This window comes from Amphiprion ocellaris, chromosome 7, assembly GCF_022539595.1.
Source record: "Amphiprion ocellaris isolate individual 3 ecotype Okinawa chromosome 7, ASM2253959v1, whole genome shotgun sequence".
NCBI classification, from domain to species: Eukaryota; Metazoa; Chordata; class Actinopteri; family Pomacentridae; genus Amphiprion; species Amphiprion ocellaris.
In genome coordinates this window covers 4,066,294-4,086,684 of record NC_072772.1, presented here as the reverse complement: position 1 = coordinate 4,086,684, position 20,391 = coordinate 4,066,294, and the positions used below count along the sequence as shown (strand labels likewise).

General features: G+C 39.2%; 1 protein-coding gene across 6 annotated transcripts in view; it reads left to right on the top strand.

The window, feature by feature from the left end:
- Window positions 1-19,215, top strand: part of stx1a (syntaxin 1A (brain)) — an 82,902-nt gene extending 63,687 nt beyond the window's left edge. For 3 of the 6 annotated variants that reach the window (XR_008602305.1, XR_008602304.1, XR_008602306.1), the window contains 4 exons: window positions 595-703; window positions 12,233-12,306; window positions 12,407-13,850; window positions 14,237-14,347. Coding sequence is in view for 3 of the 6 variants with exons in the window: in XM_055012312.1 (XP_054868287.1) it covers window positions 595-703; window positions 12,233-12,306; window positions 12,407-12,541; window positions 14,237-14,347; window positions 14,513-14,623; window positions 17,865-17,942 (618 nt within the window). In the remaining 3 variants the exon portion in view is untranslated. Of the gene's footprint in view, window positions 1-594; window positions 704-12,232; window positions 12,307-12,406; window positions 13,851-14,236; window positions 14,348-14,512; window positions 14,624-16,081 lie in introns of those variants that run through there. The other 3 variants (XM_055012312.1, XM_023281433.3, XM_023281432.3) reach the window with 3 other exon arrangements.
- The last annotated feature ends 1,176 nt before the right edge of the window (window positions 19,216-20,391 follow it).

Here is a 20,391-nt window from a genome sequence, read left to right as displayed (position 1 = left end):
AAGACATATAATGACAGTATTAGGCAGGAATTTAGCAGTTTCATCTATTAAATAAAAAAGGAATTTATGTAAAATTGTGATAAATTTTGCAAATGTATTTTGACTGTCTTTTGCAAATATAGATGGATGGATGGATGGATGGATGGATGGATGGATGGATGGATGGATGGATGGATAGATAGATAGATAGATAGATAGACTTCTCTTTTTTTTAGATGGAAATGTAGTAGTTATTGAGAGTTACATAATTCAACTGTTTTTTTTAAATTCCCAGTCTATTTATGCAGGTTTATTGATATTTTTGTGTATTTCAAGAAATATGAAAAATGTTCAGTAAAATGACTCTTTTTTACAGTGTAGTACAGTTTGCATTGTATTAAATGTCTCAATTTGCTATTTTTGCAGTTATGAAATTTAATCAACTAGTTTTTCTACACACACTAAATATGCAATTAGATCACAGCTACACTTATTTATTTGTGCCTTCCCACCTCCTGTTCATTTGCCATTGAATTTACCTCTTAAATTAGCATCTACTGCTGGCATCAAGCAGGCTTAAGTGAAGTATGTAATTGCTTGTTGCCTTCTCTGCAGCACTCCACACTGTCCCGTAAGTTTGTTGAGGTGATGTCAGAATACAACACCACTCAGTCGGACTACAGGGAGCGCTGCAAGGGACGCATTCAGAGACAGCTGGAGATCAGTGAGTACATCCAGGCGACTAAACCCACCCGTCATACTGTCTGCACACGTCATCACGACATGGATCCTAAACATCCGCATCATCATGAGCCATGCAACACACTTTCCTTTGTTCATTTTCAAAGTTTCTAAGCATAAATTCATGGGAACATTTCCACAGATAAAGTACGAACACACTAAAAAGAGTTAATTTGGAGAAGTGAGAACACCATCAGAGTTGAAGAACAATCACAGTATACTATTCTTAGTGATTCTTAGTGTCCCAGATGCCTCATGCCTCTGTGTCATTCTACAGGAGACAGAACAACTGATTGCCCTTCTTGGTGCTCGTTTTTAGGGTCCGAGCACCGAATGGTGCGAAGACCCTATTGGAATTCGTCGGGTTTATTAATATTATTATTATTATTATTATTATTATTATTATTATTATTATTATTATTATTATTATTATTATTATTATTATTATTATTATTATTATTAGGGTCCGAGCACCGACGGTGCGAAGACCCTATTGGAATGCAAGGGTTTATTATTATTAGGGTCCGAGCACCGAACGGTGCGAAGACCCTATTGGAATGCAAGGAATTATTTTTTATTCTTCTTTCTTTGTCCGCCGGGAAATTGCCATTTTTGGCGGCCTTATCATACCCCAAAACGCGTCAAACTTGGCATGCTCATCAGGCCTGGCGAAAAATTTGATATTTTATGGGAGTTGCGCATGTGTGTGGCAAAATGGCTCCATAGCGCCCCCTAGAAAGTTGAAAAAGGTAGTCATTAGGCCAACTGCTGGACTGTTTCATCTACAGTTACAAAACTCTGCATGCAAATGCAGCACATCAGGACACACAAAAAAGTCAATCATGGCCACGCTCTAAACCCAACAGGAAGTCAGCCATCTTGAATTAGCTGTAAATTTTTTAAAATTAATAACTCATCGGGGATAACTCAGAGAGACCTCAAATTTGGAAAGTATATGCAAACACGCGACCTGATGAAAAGTTATCAAAATGTTCATCTCATTTCAAAGGGCGGGGCCATGGCGACTCCCAAAAAATGGATCCTTCGCCATGAAACAGGAAGTGGTGTCTAACTCAGCTGTACATGCTCCAATCTGCCTGAAATTTTCCATGTGTGATCAGTGTCCAGCTCTGACAACATCCATTTGGTTATATACATTCGCAGTCATAGCGCCACCTTGTGGTAGCAGGAAATAGACATTTTTTACACTTTGATGTACTATTCTTAGCACGTTGATCATATTCACCTCAAATGTGGTGACATAAGCCAGAACACATTGATGATGATTCCCAGAGAAAATGGTGGCTCGTCATCAAAGGGCGTGTCTGTGGCAGCGTGGCGAATTTCAATTTCTCGCCATGAAAATTGAATTATTAATATCTCAGCTGGACAGGGTCCAATCTGGACCAAACTTGATTTGGTGGACACCAGTCCGGGTCTGCACACATCCACACTCATAAATTTAGAAATACTGATAGCGCCACCTATTGGCAACAGGAAGTAATTGTCATTACATTTGCACCTACCATTGCCAGAAACTTTGTCATATCATCTTGAAAATTGGTCAGCTGAGTGGTTACGCCTAGACGATGCCACAGTGTGAAGATTTTGACGATTCATAAAACACTGTTGCCGTGGCAACGCATCGTTGCCGTAATACACAAAGTGATTTTTGACAGGTTAAAAATGCTCAAATGCTCGCCAAAATTACCACACATATCTGGACCGGCAACCCATTTGATATTTTAGGGAAACTGCACATGTGTGTGGCAAAATGGCTCCATAGCGCCACCTGGAAAATTTCAAACAGTTAGTACGGCCAGTACATGTCACCTAGAATCATGAAACTTGGTAGGCATATGTAACTCGTCAAGACACACAAAAATGTAATTGACACCCATGCCCAAAACCCAACAGGAAGTCGGCCATTTTGAATTATATGTCATATGTTTTGACGATTTTGGGTCATTTTTGTACATTTTCAAAAGCTATAAAGTCAAACAGGGTAACACCGAGAGAGCTGAAATTGGACCAGGATGTACTCCAGGCATGGGTGATCAAAAGTTATCAAAATGTTCACCTTAAGTCTGAGGGCGTGGCCATGGCGACCTCCTGAATTTTGGTGCTTTGCCATGAAACATCAACTGCTGTGTAACTGCCCTAAACATGCTCCAATCTGCCTCAAACTTTACATGTGTGATCAGAGTCCAGCCCTGATGACATTCACATGCTGAAATACAGCCACAGTCATAGCGCCACCTGTTGGATTCAAGGAAATGTTCTATAACTAGCCTGTACATGGTCCAATCTGCCTGAAATTTTGTATGTGTGATCAGAGTACAACCCTGATCACATCCATAGGCCAATATACACTCTCGGTTGCAGCGCCACCTGGTGGGTGGACAGGAAAAGCTCTATAAGTAGCCTGAACATGCTCCAATCTGCCTGAAATTTTACACATGTGATCAGAGTCCGGCCCTCATCGCATCCGTAGGCTGACATGCACGCTCGGTCGCAGCGCCGCCTGGTGGACGTGCGCGGATTCGCCGACCAGCAAGGATGCGAGGACCCGTCCAACGCTGCTTGCAGCTTTAATTATTCTTGATGCTCCTGAGTATAGTCCAATACTGTGCAGCCTGAGCCACCTTAGGGGTGGATCTGCCCCTTTGACATACAGAATGACATGCAATCCAGGTGAATGTGGAGGAATGTACTGTAAATTGTTGCTGTACTGTAAACCGGGTCAGCTTTAGTCGTGGCCGACCAAAAATAATCACTTGTCCTACATTTCCTTCCATGTTCATTGTCCTCAGCCCATGCATCATCCTCTTCATCTCCATCCTCCCTGATATTAGTCAGATTCATGTTAATTAGGCTAAAAATACATTCTTCAACCCCATTTTCTATCAATTTGTAATTGTTCACATTTATTTCACATCTGCAGACTGGACCAGTACCACCCATTTTTGACAGACCATTACTTCATTCAGATTTATGCTCCAGTAAGGCTCCTCCTTGTCAGAATTCTGGGCAGACTCCTGCAGCATTGCCCCCACTGAATGACTGATCAAACTGTTAATAATAACTCTTCAAATTCTGTCAAACTCATGCAGTGAGAAGTGCCATAATTGCAGAAGCAGGTGCTTTTGACATTTTCCATTTTTGAAGCTTCTGCATGTTGGATTCTGGCAGGAGACAACTTCGTCACCACAGCATCTTGGAACTGCTGTAACCACTTTCACTGCTTTGACATTCACTCAGCATTCACTCTGCTGGGATGACATTTAGTTTGATAACACATGTAAAAAAAAATACTGTATACAAAACCTCTGAACTTCAAGCAGTTTACAGGTGTTTCTTGCCCCTGTCATGTTTTTACTCACTGTGGGCCCATTTTTCATTGCAATTTAAAGTCGTGCACCTCGATGGAAACAGTACAAAAATGGCTAGAAGTAGTAAAAGCTTTCTGCTCAGTATAGCAAACTTATAGTGCTGTAAATTGGAACAAAATGACAGTTACACTTCTTTGACTACATGTGATTCTGCATGCATATAGATGCTCTACTGCTTACATATATACTTTGAATCCATACTTGCCTCCTATCTACTAGGTGTAAACACAGCCTGCAGTTCAGCAAGGTTCAGTCTCTGGATTTTTGTCATTGGTGGCTTCATGGTTACACCAAAGAGCACAGAACGTTTTGTTTTTTAAAGAATCTAGTTAATGCAAACAATTTGTTTTTTATGAATTTTGAAACAAAACACTGTTTTTTGATAAAATATCTCAATATTAAGCTCGTTTTCCTGATGAAGCTACACATCACAGGTGATTAGTTCAAGGACCACTGGAAAGTTGAAAATCCAACCAATCTTTCTGTTTAAACAGTTTCTGGCTCTGATTAATGGGATCATTTTGCTGATTGTTTAAAGATGACATTCCTTCCAAACCTACTGGCATGTTTTTGGGTACACAGGGTTAACATTTACAGGCTGTTTATATAATCCGACTTCTAAATTTGAACCTAAAACACACACAAACTCACATTAAACAATAAATCAACATGACATAATATCAGTGTAAATGTGACCGTTATCATGCCTCCAGTCTTCCACACCACTTGCAGACATAAGAGTACAAAACTCTCTCCTTTATTGATTGTGTTTATAGTGGAATGTCCATTTATTCCATCCATATTTTTTTTTTATTTGCCCAATGCAGTGTACTAAAACAACAACTCTCACACTCAAACCACTTTCCAAAACACGTGCATCACCAACACCCACACCCATATGCAAACACATGCCAGGCTGCTGCAGCTCAGATCTGAGCTCCTGTCACTCGTGTCTCGCTGTATCTGTAACGTGGTTTGACAGGTATTAGCTGCAGGCGCCGGGCTCCTGGACCAGGCCTCCTGGCCGACGGCACCGTGCCAGCAGCCCCTAAAAGTCCTCATGATAGAGTCATGTTTTACACACACACACACACACACACACACACACACACACACACACACACACACACACACACACACACACACACACACACCGAGACGACCACTATGACTCATTTAGAGGTAATAGCAGAGCAGAGCAAGGGCAGCTATGTTCCAGGGCACTTGGCATAGATGTAATTTCCTCTGGCCATCTGTCATTTTTGAGTGGACACATGCAGCCGGCTTGTATGAGTGTGAGCTCCACCCAGTATACAGTACGTACACTTAATGTGGTCCAGTCAAAAGAACAACAGTGTGGACAGCAGTCTCTGGGGTTAATCAAAGGACTAACACAAACCCTCCTCGTGGAGGTAAAAACACACACACACCTGACTCACTTTTTCCTTGAGCTCCTCCAGATCCATTTGGATTTGATTTGTCAGCTGGTGGAGTCACAGGAGGCCTTAGCTGATATCACCTGTCGTCAAGGAAGGGATTAGACACACAGGGAGAACAAAGAGATGGAATGAAAGCACAGCGGACAGGAAAAATTATGAATATGAGGCAAAGAACGAAACCCAATTCTGGGGGTTTTGAAGGAAAGAAGTTCACAAATCTCCAGTTTTTCTGCTCTGTACTTTGATCTAACACTATTTAATTCCTTTAGGGTTACATGGCAAGAAGGCTGTGCTTCTGTTGTGCCAACACCTTTGACTAGTTTGTGTGTGAATCAATGAGTGTCACACACAGAGGGAATCCTTGTCTGGTGTGTCAGACTGAGTATTGATGTTCTCTCTGCTGCTTCTCCCTTTTCCTGTTCACCTCTACAACCTGCTGTATACGGACATAAAGGAAACAGGAGACAAACACTAAGACATAATGCAAACATGTTGTCCAGATATCTTTCCCTCTGTTTGCATTTCCAAAAGCACAACAGGAGCCCTAAATCCCTGTTTGCAGCATCTTGGGTCAAAATGTCTTTATTCTTTAAGGATTTCTTCTGTATGAATAAAGTTGATAGTTTGCAGAGGAAAATTCAGCTAAAAAATAGTAATTCTCAGGATTCTGCTGATAAGTTATTGACACTATTAACCTTCAGGATGTTTTCAACCTTCATGATATTATGTTAGTTATAGATTTAAAGGGTATTTTTTTACAAAAATCACCAAAAGTAAACCATTTATCACAGAAAGATAAAACAGAACAAAATGAATCATCTGATTTTCAGCTTGAACGGTGATGTACCGTTGCATCAGGATAACGATCAAAACCCAAGCTTCAACTTGAGATATTTCATCAAAAAACAGCGTTATTCCACATGTCTCATTTCAAAATTCTCCAAAAATAAATCATTTGCACCAACCAGGTCTGTAAAAGAACCAAAATCATGTGAGCTTCCCAATGCAACCATGAAGCCATTAGTGACTCAGCTGTGAAAATTTAGTGACTTTTCGGCTGAACTGCAGGATGTGTTTCCATAGAGCAGATAGGAGACATATGAAAACAATGTAAGTTTTACAATATCTATGGGTTTAAGTATTGGTAACACCTATGGGCTCTTAGAAAAATTGTATACATGCTGAAATATATCATAAAAGATTACTGCAGTTTTCATTTATGGCATTAGAACTTTGTACTACACAGAAGATGTTTCTGAGTTCTCTCTACTTCCAGCCATAGTTGTGCTGTTTCCATGGAGGTGCAGGACTTCATATTGCAGTGACAAATGACAATGACATCCAGAAACTGCTGAGAATTCAGGGGGTTAATGAACTTTAGTGGTTCCAGTATTGATTTTTTGCCTGTAAGTATAGAGCCATGCTTATTGTAGGCTTCATGCTATGCTAAGCTGAGTCCATCCACACATTAAACAGGCAAATTTAAAAGTGATGTCAATGTTCTTTTCTTATTCTTGGCAACAAAACAAATAAGTGCAATTTCCTTTGTTGTCTGTGGGCTTATTAGAACTACATTTAACACATTTGAATATTTTTGCCAGTGAAGATCAGTGCAATGGTAATTCTGTGGCATTTTAGTTTGCTATTGATTGAAAATGCAGAATATCACACATTTACTCGCCTCCATTAGCGGTGAGCACAGAGGCCAGGAGGGGATGTTGGTCACAGGCATCCCAGGGTTTCTTTGACATTTGATTGTTATGCTTTATTTCTCAGCGAACACTCCTCTAGATGGGAAAGACACACTCACAGTGCCAGAGGAAAAGACAGAGATGTACACAAACACATTCTGCCTGTTTATTTAAACAGACTGACGTGTGCAGAAAAGCAAAATGTGAAAATTATACGTTTCTTATGCTTGCGCGAATGAAAATGCAGCAACAAGAAGCCTGGAAATCGCTTGCTTCCTTTCGCTCTGCATGCATGAACATTTGTGCCGTTTGCCTTTTCAGTCTGTTCCTTGGGGGTCTGGCTTCATTTGTGTTACATAACAATGGAAATGAAATGGTACTGTTACTGGTAGCAACATTGTATAAATGATTTAATAGCCCATAAACACTACGGGTGAAGTGAGACTCCTTGGCTTCATATTAGGCTTCTCAGGGTTTGGGTCTCCATGGTAACATATAAGAGCCTCCCTCAGAGCCTGTCATGGCTTAAAAAAAACCCAATGAGGAGTGTGTGGTGTGTGTGTGTGTGTGTGTGTGTGTGTGTGTGTGTGTGTGTGTGTGTGTGTGTGTGTGTGGGAAGTGAGATAAATAGGGTAGGGTAGCACCAGAGTGCCTTCGTTTTTTTGTTGTTTTTTTTCCTTCACAATTATCCATGACTCATTGTCACTCCTTTCTGTCTTTCAGCTGTAACTGTGACCCTCTTTAATCTTACAGTTTTCTCCTTAATGATACAGTGATTATTTATTATCAGAGAGGCCAGGGGCATAAGGAATTGTTCGCAGTGATGTGTTGAACGTGGTCCCTCCCTCCTCTTTGTGTGCCGTCCTCAGCCTCTTGTTGGTCAAATGCCATTTCTGAACACGAGTAGATTCCTAAGCGTGTTAATGAAACTGTGCGACCACGTAATTCACAGCTAAATGAAATTCACTGGTCTGATGTGGATGTGATGTGTAATCATGGATTACACACAGCGTGTTCAGTGTATATGTGAAGAGAAATGAATAAAAATGCCATCACGGAGAGCGGCTTCATCAGTATTCTGTGCATTCATTCAGTCGCTGGGTCTAATTCCCGACCATCATTCTACCTGCTCTGCCACTGAGGCTTCATCACACACAGTCTGATTAGGTCATGAACACAGGCTTTGTCGTTGCCTCTGTCAGCTGTTGGAGGTCCTTCGAGAGAAAGAGTAGAGCAGGATTCGACAGAGCTAGCTGTGGAGGCCTGATCAGTTATACTGTTGGTAGAAATGAATTGTCTGGTGTGTTTTAATTCCTTGATATTTTAGGAAACACTCTGATTTTTGCCAAGAGTTAGACTGATAGCCACTGTCATGTGTTTGCTGCACGTATGAATTCTTCCACCCACAGCCAGCCAACTTAGCAGGTAGCCTGTATCTGTCCAAATGTAAGACGAACACTGATTACAGCAACACTACTGCCAGCAGCAGCTAGCTTTGCTTAACTGATTTCTTTTTTTTGCCTGCATTTCTTTGTGCTCTGCATTTTTTAACCCTTTGAACCCCCCGAACCTGCCAATGGCTTTCAAAGGCATGTTGTCTTTTAAAAAATGATAAAATTCCAACAGTTATCCAAGCCAGGAACTTTGAAAACAGAAATAATAATGGTCCTTGAACTACTCATCTGTGACATGCTGTTCCATTGGAAGAATTTACCAAATCTGAGCTTAAAATTGTGATATTTAATCAAAGTCTCTATGTTGTACATGTCTCATTTAAAAATTCTTCAAAATTAAACTGTGTGCTTTGACCAGATTCTGTAAAAAACTAAATATCTGACATTCCTTGAAAAGTTACTAGTGACTCAGCTGCAATGTTAGAAATATATTTGATTTATATTTTATTTTTATTGTTATATTTTACCCCATAATATAGGCTACTGCACTCTGTGCTATTAATGCCAGAAGCTCCTCCATCATATGGACCAGTTTCTCAGCATGCTTCCTGTAATGTCCATGTCTGTTTACTGTGTACTGTTTTGTTTGTACATTTGTGTTGTGTTGTAAAAAACAACAAATAAAATAAACAGAATTTACAAAAGAAAAACAAAAATGCCCAAAAAACGATGTCCTCTAAAAACCATTCCATTAAAAAGTAGAAAAAAAATCTGGTTTTCTCTGCACAACTTAAAATCTGTTTGTGACTCAGTGGATTCCTTTTGTATGGTATTGTAATTGTGTCATCATGCACAGAAGTCATTTTTTTAGTTTTATGTACTGCTAACCATGGCTGTGCTGTTTCTGTAGAGGTGTAGAACTTTATATTGCACTAAAAAACAAGCTCACAGTGAGGATAAAATTTCAGCAGAAACTGCTTAGGCTTCAGAGGGTGCTCTGTACACCAAGTAACTGTTTGATGGGATACAAGGTGTCATTACGAGTAAGAGATAGGATGTCCTGTATGTAGTGTGGCCCCACAGAGGATTTAAAACGTGCGAAGCAAAGATTGGAGATGATGCTGACAACGTCTGACTGTGACTTCCAGTAGCAGCAGTCGTGCAGCCAGTGGGGCAGTAATGGAGCCCAAGAGAAGCAGCGCTGCAGGCGAACTCCGCGCTCATACGCAAAGATATTAGTGTAGGTGGAGGAGAATGTTTATGAAGTAGGACAACTCTGTCGGGGAAAATAAAGCTGATAAGCAGCCAACACATCAGCGGGAAGAAATGCTGTTGTACGGAGTATTAGACAGAGAGATAGAAAGTTTATCAGGGGGAGCAGCGGAGGCTTAAGGCAAACTTTGTAAGGTGCTGAATAAGTAGGTGAACTTTCCTTTGCCCGTGATACTGAGATAGTCACACATTCAGATGATTCAGAGGACTGTTTGTTCAAATTCTGACTGTCCTGACAAAATGGCAGAAGATTTACAAGTATGAGATTCAGTCTTAACCCTCCTGTTGTCTTCATTTACGGGCACCAAAAAATATTGTTTCATTGTCTGAAAAAAATTCAGTAAAAAATTCCCCCAAATTTCTGAAAATTTGCAAAACCTTCATGAAGAAAATTCCAATAATTCCTTAAAAGTTTCCCTTCAAAATTTTATTTAAAAAAAAAAAAAAAAAAAAACAAATTTGGCAAGAAAATGCTTGTAAATATTTTCAAAAAATTAGTAAAAATCTTCCAAAAAAATCCTAAAAAATATCTAAAGTGATTCCATATATATCAGTAAAACTTCTATTTTCTTTTCTTTTTGTTGATTTTTTTGTGAATGTTCTTAAGAAACATTTTTAGCATTTCTTTTTTTCCACCAAAAAATGTTCAAAGATTTCCCAAAAATGTTGAAAATGTGGACATCAGAAGTTTCACTGTGAAAATGTTATTTTTTTTCACACATTTTCAAACGACACGAGGGTTAAGCACTAAATGATATCCATACTGGCTGAGCATGATATTTCTGCCTCATTTCTTTCACATGATCAGCCTTTTCAAAGCAGGTCATGTAATATTGCCCTGTCATGTCTTTTAATTTCAAAAGATCTAACTTGTAAGTTTTCCTAATAATGAACTTTACTTATATAGCATCTTTAAGTGGAGCAGCTCCAAACCAAGTCAAGTCAGAGTTATTTAAACAGCACATTTAAACCAACAGCCATCGAACCAAAGTGTTTTCCAGTAAAGAAATTAGATTGCAAATTAACCCAACATGTTTAAATATTAAGGTTAAGACCCTCCAGTGTAGTTTGTGATGTGACTTTACCCAAGTAGGCTGTGTTCAGTATTACGGTTAAAACCCTACACAATTATTCAAAAATGCAAACTCACCTGGCTGAATTAAACTGTCAGGTTAAGACTCTGCTGTATTAGTAATTATGGAGATTTACATGACTAATTTAAAGATTAAGCTTGAGACCCTACACAGTTATGCATGGAAAAACCAAATGAATCCAAGGAATCACTAAAGCACTTCACAGTCAAGAAATAACATATAAGTGCTTTATGTGGAAATAGACATAGAATATGTAACAGAGTCCCACTGAATAATAGGAAAATTTGATTAAAATACAGCAAAGTATATAGGGATCCCTGTTCTAGCATTATGGATAATGACATTTGTGTTATGAATAGGATGGAGGAGATAATGCTGGACAAATATTAGGATGCATTAAACTGTCACGAGTAGGTTTTTTTTCTTTATTCAAAACAGATCACAATCCACGTTAACAGATAGACAACAAACAAAATAACGACATCTGACACCATCAACAATGTGACGTGCGGCTGGATGTGACTTTATCTGGTCAGCAAAACTGTGTAACGCCTGAGCGTCAAATGTGAAAGTGGTGCGGTTGAGATACAGTGAGATGTCTGAACTGCTAAGCAGGAGTTTACTCAGTGGTATTTGAACTGCAGGCCTGTAAATGTTGGGAATGGTTGTATGACTGAGGTCTGGTGTTTGAGTGTGCGTGGAGGCTGGTGGCACCTTCTTTATCTGAACCTGTAGATCATATTAAAGTGAGCATTTGATGTGAAATACTGATCAGCTGCTTGGAATCCAGATCATCGATACTGACTCATGTCCCCTGTTTTTCTATTACTGCAGCCTGTGAGAAATGCCCAGCATGAATTCTGGCACAAACGATTTTTACATTACATCCACTGCTGTTCAGACACATGGAAGATGAAAGTTTAGAGTGACACATGGACAGTAGAGACAGATGGAGAGCGAGAGAAGAAGCATGTGGTAAAGAGGAGCTCACTGCTCTCGTTTAAATTAATCCTGAAATGGACATGAAGGAGGAGGTGGATGACGATTATCCTCCAGGGTGTTTTATTAGCGTTCCTTAATGTGGTCTTCATCCACCTTAGCTTGGAGAACCTTTTAAATCCCATTTCACTGCTCTTACACTTCTTAACTTCTTGGCTTACATCTAATAGTAAACTTCACGTGCACACTTTTCCATTATATACATTTATGAGTGTGTGTTTTCCCCTTTAGCTGGGAGAAACACAACAAATGACGAGTTGGAGAGCATGTTGGAGAGTGACAACCCAGCCATATTTACCTCGGGGGTAAGCCACACAACAAATGCAACATGAATGCACATGTAAATCGAGTTTTTAATCGAATTTTCCTCCTCTCCAAATCTTCGGTTCTGCTACACCTTCTTAGATAATTATGGACAACATCACCCAACAAGCGATGAATGAGATTGAGACGCGGCACAATGAAATTATCAAGCTGGAAAACAGCATCAGAGAGCTTCACGACATGTTCATGGACATGGCCATGCTGGTGGAGAGCCAGGTGAAAACACTGATCCTCTCTCTTTCTCACTTCCCACAGCTGTGTGGTTTGGGACTCAGCCAAATGCATGCAAATGAACCAAACCTGAAAAGTGATAAATACGCCTCTACATTGACAATCCATCTGCAAAATTATAACAAATTTGCAGTTTCTATGTGCAGAATTGTGATTGTAAAAGGTGTCCGGCTGCTCCAGAGGTTCAGTTCATTAACAGGCTAAACATGGTGCAGCAGGTGCTACTTGTCCCTATTAGAACTCAAGTATCTTCTGTTAGACAGAAACTGGCAGTCTTTTAATTTACAGACAAGTTGTAAAGCATACTAGTACAAATATAGGCCCGTCGATGCCAGCAGAGTTGGAAGGAGGTTATGTTTTCAACTCCATCTGGTTGCCTGTTTGCAAACTATCTCAGTAAATTTAGAGAGATTTGGGGGAACAGATCATTTTTGGCTCACAGATAAGTTGATTGGAATTTGCTGATTATCTGCATTTGGGATTTCTGCCACTAGACCATTTTTTATACATAATTATCATGCTGCGTTCATGAGCTGGAAGGAAAAATCTGACATCTGGGACTTTCAAGTTGGCAACTTAACAGAGTCACTGTTTTGTCAGAGAATTTAATTATAAACCAACCCCAGATATTACAGCCTTTGGCTTTGTACATTTGGAGTCGAGTTATTTTTGTCATTTACCTGTGCAGAATGATTTTTTTCTGTCACAAATGTTGATTAGTGCAAATTGGTAAACACTCAGCCTCGTCCAGTGATAGAAATGTTGTTTTCTATTATCCTGATACATATTCAGGTAATTCTGTAGGCCTGCATGTGTGACTGCATAAGTGTGTGGGCTGAACCCCCACTGAGATTAACCATTTCCTTCATTAGAAGTACTCTGTCTGAACTGTGCAGAATAGAATCTGAGAAAGGGAATACATGAAAAAGTAAATGTTGTGTGCAAGTGGTATGAATCACAATGACAGCATGATGCAATAACAGGGCTTGGTAATTGTTTAAATATCTAATAATTCAATAATATTGTGTGTGATTGTGTGTAGATACTTTTTTTTCTCTTGCCATGTGTGTATTTTAAATCATTTTAATTAACTCAACCTTTTATTTTCTGAGTGCCACATAATTTCAGATTGTACGGCTGTGTGATTACTAATTTCACCCTTCTCAGCCTTCCTCTCCCCAATGCTTACTGTTGTTTTCCCCTCTTTTTTTATTTTCAACACAATACTGTCACCTCATCAATGAGTCTAAGCTCTAGAGAACAGAGAACGCTGCTCCCCTTCTAACACAGCAAGGTAATTTACCTGTAATTCCTTATTTTCTCTTTGGTATGCTTTGAGAAATCTTTGTTGTCATGCATGCATGAAGAGCTTGAAGTCAAGTGAAGGCAGAATTGTTGAATGATCCTGGGTCAGTGCTAATATTGTGAGTCAAGTGTTTTTGTTGATGTATGCCAGTTTAAATATGGCTAAAGTCTTTCGTAACAAGAACGACAATAGAAAATATATAGAGCTGCAGAAATTGGAAAATGCATTAAACATTGATTGAGCTAGTTTAACAGTTACTTAAAAATACATGAAATCTAAATGTTGCTGCTGTTCAAGATTATACTCCATGTGAGATCAGGCAGATTTCTGCTCCCACTGCTACCACAGTGACTCTTTCTTCTGTTTTTGTGCAGGGCGAGCTGGTGAACAACATTGAGCGGAGTGTTTTGGAGGCACAGGAATATGTGGAGGAGGCAAAGGAGAGCATCCCAAAATGCAAAAAGTTCAAAAAGACCAGCAAACGGGTGACATCATTACTTCTCATTTTTTCCTCTCCTCTTTACTCCTCCTCTGTCTTTCACCTCATCTCTATCTAAATCCACTCCTCCTCCTGCCTACATATCTGCCTCTATCTTTCTTCTACCTGTCTGCATGCCTTCCACTCCTCCTCTGTAACTAACCTCTCCTAGGGGGAGATGATAGACCGCATAGAGTACAATGTGGAGCATTCAGTAGACTATGTGGAGAGGGCAGTATCAGACACTAAGAAGGCGGTTAAGTACCAGAGTAAAGCCCGGAGGGTGAGTTGACTGTACAGCAAAACTATGCATGTGCAAAAACGTCATATCACATGGAAATGATAGAAACATTGCATGTTTAAATTAGAGTGTGCATGCTCACCTGTCATGTATTCTGCATATTTAGTGTGTGTTGTGAGTGTATTTGATCATTTCTGCAGTAGTGACTCAAACATGTGTGAGCTAAGTGTAAATCTTCTGCAGTCATCAAGGTGTATCTCTAAAAACGAGACCTAAAAAAGTTATGATTACAGTGTGTATATATATGTTTAAGAAGAAAATAGCACACAAGTAGAATTATACATTTGTCTGAGGCTAGTTTTGACAACATCTAATATCAAAATGGCCAATTAAGAATCAGATAGACTGTACAGACTGTAACACCTGTTATGGAAAATTGCCATGACTTGTTTTGAACTAAATAAGAAATCAAACACATTGCTGAGTAAATATATTGTTATTATAGTACACAATGTGGAGAAGAAAAGTACATTGCAGTGAGAGAGACCGTTTTCCTTTAAAATCCTACATTCTTCAGACAGAACAGCAAGAGATGAGATTAATGCATGTTCTTTAAAAAGAGCCTTCAACAGACTTTTGACTTTTGTTGTGTAACAGATATCTCACATTACTGTAACCATCAGTCAACATGGAACTCTGATCGCACAGGAATTTAGTTTCTCTATATAAATAAATGATAACCTCAGAGCTTACAGCTGAATTAACTTCCACACACCTGAACCTGAATCTCTAAAAGCACTCCATAGAGACTGAAATGTCCAGTGTGTGACTACCATACGTCAGCTGGCAGAGCTGCAAATCCAGTCTTGTTCTAATAATACGTCCTCCATGGATGCTCAAAATGTCATTTTCACACTGTTCCTGTGTTTTGTGTTTGCATTTTTGACTAATTTAACAGTATTTATCAATTAAATTAGTGAGCTTTGGAGGATGCATTTTCCTAGATGCATTTTGATCCAGGTTAGCTGGTGAGGGTTGTGCAGCAGACAAAAAAAGAAAGGAAAATGTTCATTAAGATGTTTATTTCAACACCACTGCATTAACTATAACTATTTCATCCTTTTAACGGCTGCAGGGAACATCAGGCACAAAGCAGGACACACTCAGGACAGGTCCTTACTTGACCAATACTTTGGGAATACTTTTGAAATTGATCACGTCATTCCTTCGTTTAGCAATATGGCCTTCAGTGGAACAACTCTGCCCCCTCCTGGTTAATAACTATAATAACACAACAAAGGACATGAACTTCATACAACACATGACGTCTTCTTTCTTTCTTTCTTTCTTTCTTTTTCTCCTTCTTTCTCTCTCTCTCTCTCTTTCTTTCTTTTTTCTTTCTTTCTTTCTTTCTTTCTTTCTTTCTTTCTCATTCATTCTCTCCTACATCCACTAAATCATTTTGTGACCCTTTGCTCTCCCTGTTTCCCCTCCATCCAGAAGGTGATCCTGATAGGAGGTTGCGTTGCAGCATGTCTGACCATCCTCATTATTTGTCTCGCAGTTGGACTCAGTTAAGACTCTAAGAAATCATCACACAGCAGACAGGATGTGATGCTTCCTGTTAGAGTTGTTTGCCACAGAAACACACTATCAAGTGTTTACATGTACTGTGTAGGAGGTTGTGTCGTGTGCAGTCAGTACTGTCACTGGTCATTACATTACTGGTCTGAAGTCTGTCCAGTGTCTATTTGAGCACTCACATATTGTGCATTAACTTTAAAATGTTTTTTTAAACATAAGCTTTTTCTAGCCAAATCAGTTGCACACCTTGAGGAACTGCTTGTGCTTTGCTTGTGTTTGTGCCGTGATTCTCACAGCTTTGTCATGTGCGTGTCCTACAGTGTGTTGAAGAGCTTTGCATGTTTTCCCCACAAACGCAAGGCTGCAGATGGTGAATAAATGTTACCTCATAATCAAAGTAAATTTGTCTCAAATCTAGAAGAACACTTGAATTCTAAATCAGCACGTGTTCAGGATCTGAGCATGGAGAAAGTTCATGACGATCAGCCTCTCATATTCACAGATGCATAATTGAGAAACAATATGAAACTGCACCAAAAGAATGCTTTGACATTTTGGGAAATACACTCAATACTGTTGCAAGAACCGGATGCAGGAGAGAAATTACTTCTAGCTTTTAGGTTTGCTGTTACTCTGTTCAGTTCTCCTACTACAACGGGATGACATCTTGCAAAAGCTTTTCTAGGCTCTGGGAAAGTTGCACAGATCTAAAACCTTCATTGATTATGAAAGAGGAAAGCTGGGTTTAGTTTGAATTTATAGGGGTGTGTTAACAATTAAGCATGTCTGTTTTGTAACGTGACTCCATGGGGAAGAAGCTTTATGTGGGCCGCTGGGCAATTTGGCAACAAGCCTGTGTGTGCTGGCTCTGTAACCAGCTCTTTTCAAACATCCATTATCTATCCATAAAAACACACAATGTCTCATTTACAATTCATTTATTGGATAGCTTAAAGAAGATATAACCAGTTAAACTGAGAGGTTGAGAGTTGCTGTTAAGTGGATTTTGTAGCAGCTGTTTCCCCTCTACTTTCTTTTTGCTAATCTTCCAAGCTGGTGTTCTTATTTATGTGAATAAAGATGGTAATGATCTGCTTATTTATCTCTCCGCTAAAAGCAAATAAATGTTTCACCTAAAATGTCAAACTATTCCTTTAAATGCTGAGCAAGGGTTAAATGTTGGACACTGGCTGTTTATGAACCCATGTGGAGGAATGCATGCTAAAAATACAAGTTTTACAGGTTTTATTGACTTTAAAGTCACTATGTGCAGCCTGTTATCTTACCTATTTGTTGATATTACGACCAGATGGTGCCAGAATTAACAAATCATATATTCTACACATAATGGCTTTAAATTTGAGAAGAATTCATGTTGCATGTGCAAATATGTTATTATACACTTCCTCTATTGCTGTTTAATATGTGCGAGCAAGATGCAGGAAGCAAATATTTATGATTGTAAAATTACAAGATGTGGAAATACTTTCAAACTGCAGTCACTCCACAACATTTAGATGAATACATTCCATCAATAGCTTTCTGTTCCTTTGCTTCTAAATTGCATTTTGTTCTGACTATTATAAACACTGTAACGTGTTAAAGTGCAAGTCATAATTCTAACATGTGTTTTTCTGCTCCCCATTTGCTGCTTTGGATGTTTGATATTTTGTTTTCTGTTGTTGTTCACACAATGCAGAAGAAAATTATGATAATTATATGCTGTGTCATTCTGGGAATCGTCATTGCCTCCATCGTTGGGGGAACACTGAGCTAAACCTCAGCTGCCGTCACACTAAAAAGACACGCAACCACGCAGCTACACACACAACAGAGCAAAAGCAAAACCGATACACAGTTTCAATTCCCTGTTTTCATGAATGCAATCTATTACATATTTAGCACAAGATGCGTTACGTAACGTACGATGCATTTTACGCACAGTGTACAGGGCCAGAGGTGTTCTCGCATGAGTTGCTAATTTGTTTGTAAATGTGTGGTGCTGCAAACTGTTTATCTGAGTGTTGGGTGTTGTCAAAGATATGATGTTCCTCGAATGAAAAATGATATGTAACGTTATACTAATACATTCCAACTTCCAAATAAGTCAATGATTCAGTTGTAATGTCTGTTTTGTGTTGTACAGGCAAAGTGACAGATCGCTCATCTGCAGTGTTTCCAAAGCCATGTTATCTGTAGATCTGTGTTTATTTATTTATTTAATTTTTCTTTTTACTTTCCCTCTCTGGTGTCTTCTACCTCCCTTAAAAAGCCCTGCATGGTTTATTTGACCGTAAAGTGGTGTTTTTGTATTCTGTTGCAAAAGGAAACACAACGAAAAGAAACATAGCTGTGCTGATGTTGGATATTTTTGCTCGTAGAATCACACCACTGCCAAACTTTTTACTAACAGCGTCTCTTGTAGTTGACAGAAGCCGTGCTGCTGTACTTGATTTTTCATCTGGCCTTACCAGTTGTGCAGCATTTCTGACCGTGGCTCCGGTGTTGAGTGCAAGTGAGAGCATGTGTGTGTTCATTTGAATGAGGGTGTGTGTGTGTTTACATGTCTGAATGTGCTGAGGGTGAGTCATGGGATGAAAATGTGAGTGCTTGTTGTTTGCCGCCTGTGTCTTTGTTTTGTAAACTGACATAAAGCTCTCTAACACTGCCAGTATGCTCCAATAAGCTGTTAAAACAGAGTCTAGTCTGGTTAGTTTGATAATTCTGGTCCGTAAGTGACAAACCCAGGTTGATTTATGTCTTTTGTTTTTACAAACCCCAAGCTTTAAACAGTGCATATTCCTCTGTCAAGCTACTTCTCTGTTTATTTCCTTCAGTGAACTTGATGAGTCAATGAAAGCATCAGCATCAAGTCAAAGTAGCCCTGTATAAGACTCTCATATCAGTTTTTGGGACTGCAACGATGTTACCATGTTGCCTATTCAACATGTTGCCTTTGTGTCGTATTGTGATGACATGGTTTTATTTGTTTGACTGGAGTTCTGTTTTTTCTCTTTTTTTTCAAGTAAAGTTTGTCTGGAAAACTGGAATTCTGAGTTTGTTCTTTGCTTTACTTTCATGCTTTCACAGAGACAAGGTTTTTGCAGATAAGACAAGATAAGATAAAACGTTATAAACCCCGAAGAAAATTCTTGTGCCAGGAAATGCTCAGAAAACAAAATTACATAAAATGAGAATGAATGCAGTACCTGATAGCAGAACAATAAAAGTACGATGCATTACCACAAATATACATAAGTAAGCTAAAATTAGACTAGAATAGAAAATTATTAAGTAGTAATTGCAATGATTCTGCGATCGTAAGTTAGTATTATAATAAGAAGAAAATATTGCATGTGAATTTGGAATATTGCCCATGATACTGACAACATGGAAGTCCAACAAATTTTGTTCTACTGAAACTAAAATTTAGAGGGAAAAAAGTGAAAAGATATGAATACAAGTGCAACGTTGGCTGGCTGCTGCCCAGAGCAACACTGGAAATGGTCCATGAAAGAAAAATTCTAGTATTTTTCTCACAACGGACTACATGAATCAACTGTACCACTAAGACAACAAGGGAAGTTGGAAAAACAGCCAAGCAGATGTGTTTAAACAAGTGCCAAAATGTCTCGACTAGACGACTGGGTCAGAACATCTCCGAAACTGTAGGTTTTATGAGGTGTTGGCAGTATGCAGTGGAAGGACAACCACAAAACAACGGGAGACCTACTGTAGCACAAACTGCTGAAAATCTTAAAGGCGGAGTCTGTGATTTGGAAGAGAGATTTTTGATATTTCTCTAGTTTGAATGTTTAGATGACATGCCAGATTTACTGTCACTCCCACTGCTCCTTTTCCCCACATCTCTCCACAAACATGTACTGGACATGCTGGAATAGTGCTGTGTGGATCTGAGCCACTTTGATAGCTTCTCACTGACTGATCCAGAGTTGTGAATTAACACAGGGGTTTTTTTTTCAGCATGCACACAGGACAGCTTGTTAACTGTGAAGATGTGTTCACTAAATTTAACAAAAGGTGTACTGGACTGAAATCACATGCTCTACCTGTAATGCTGGCTATGATAGAAAGGCAGCAGAACAAAGTGTCTCACAGCTTTCTCTGGTCCAAGTGTCCAAGATGACCCATACCCCCTGCAGGAAGTGCCTTAAATGGACATGTGGGCATCAGAACTGCACAGTGAAACAATGGAGGGAGGTGCC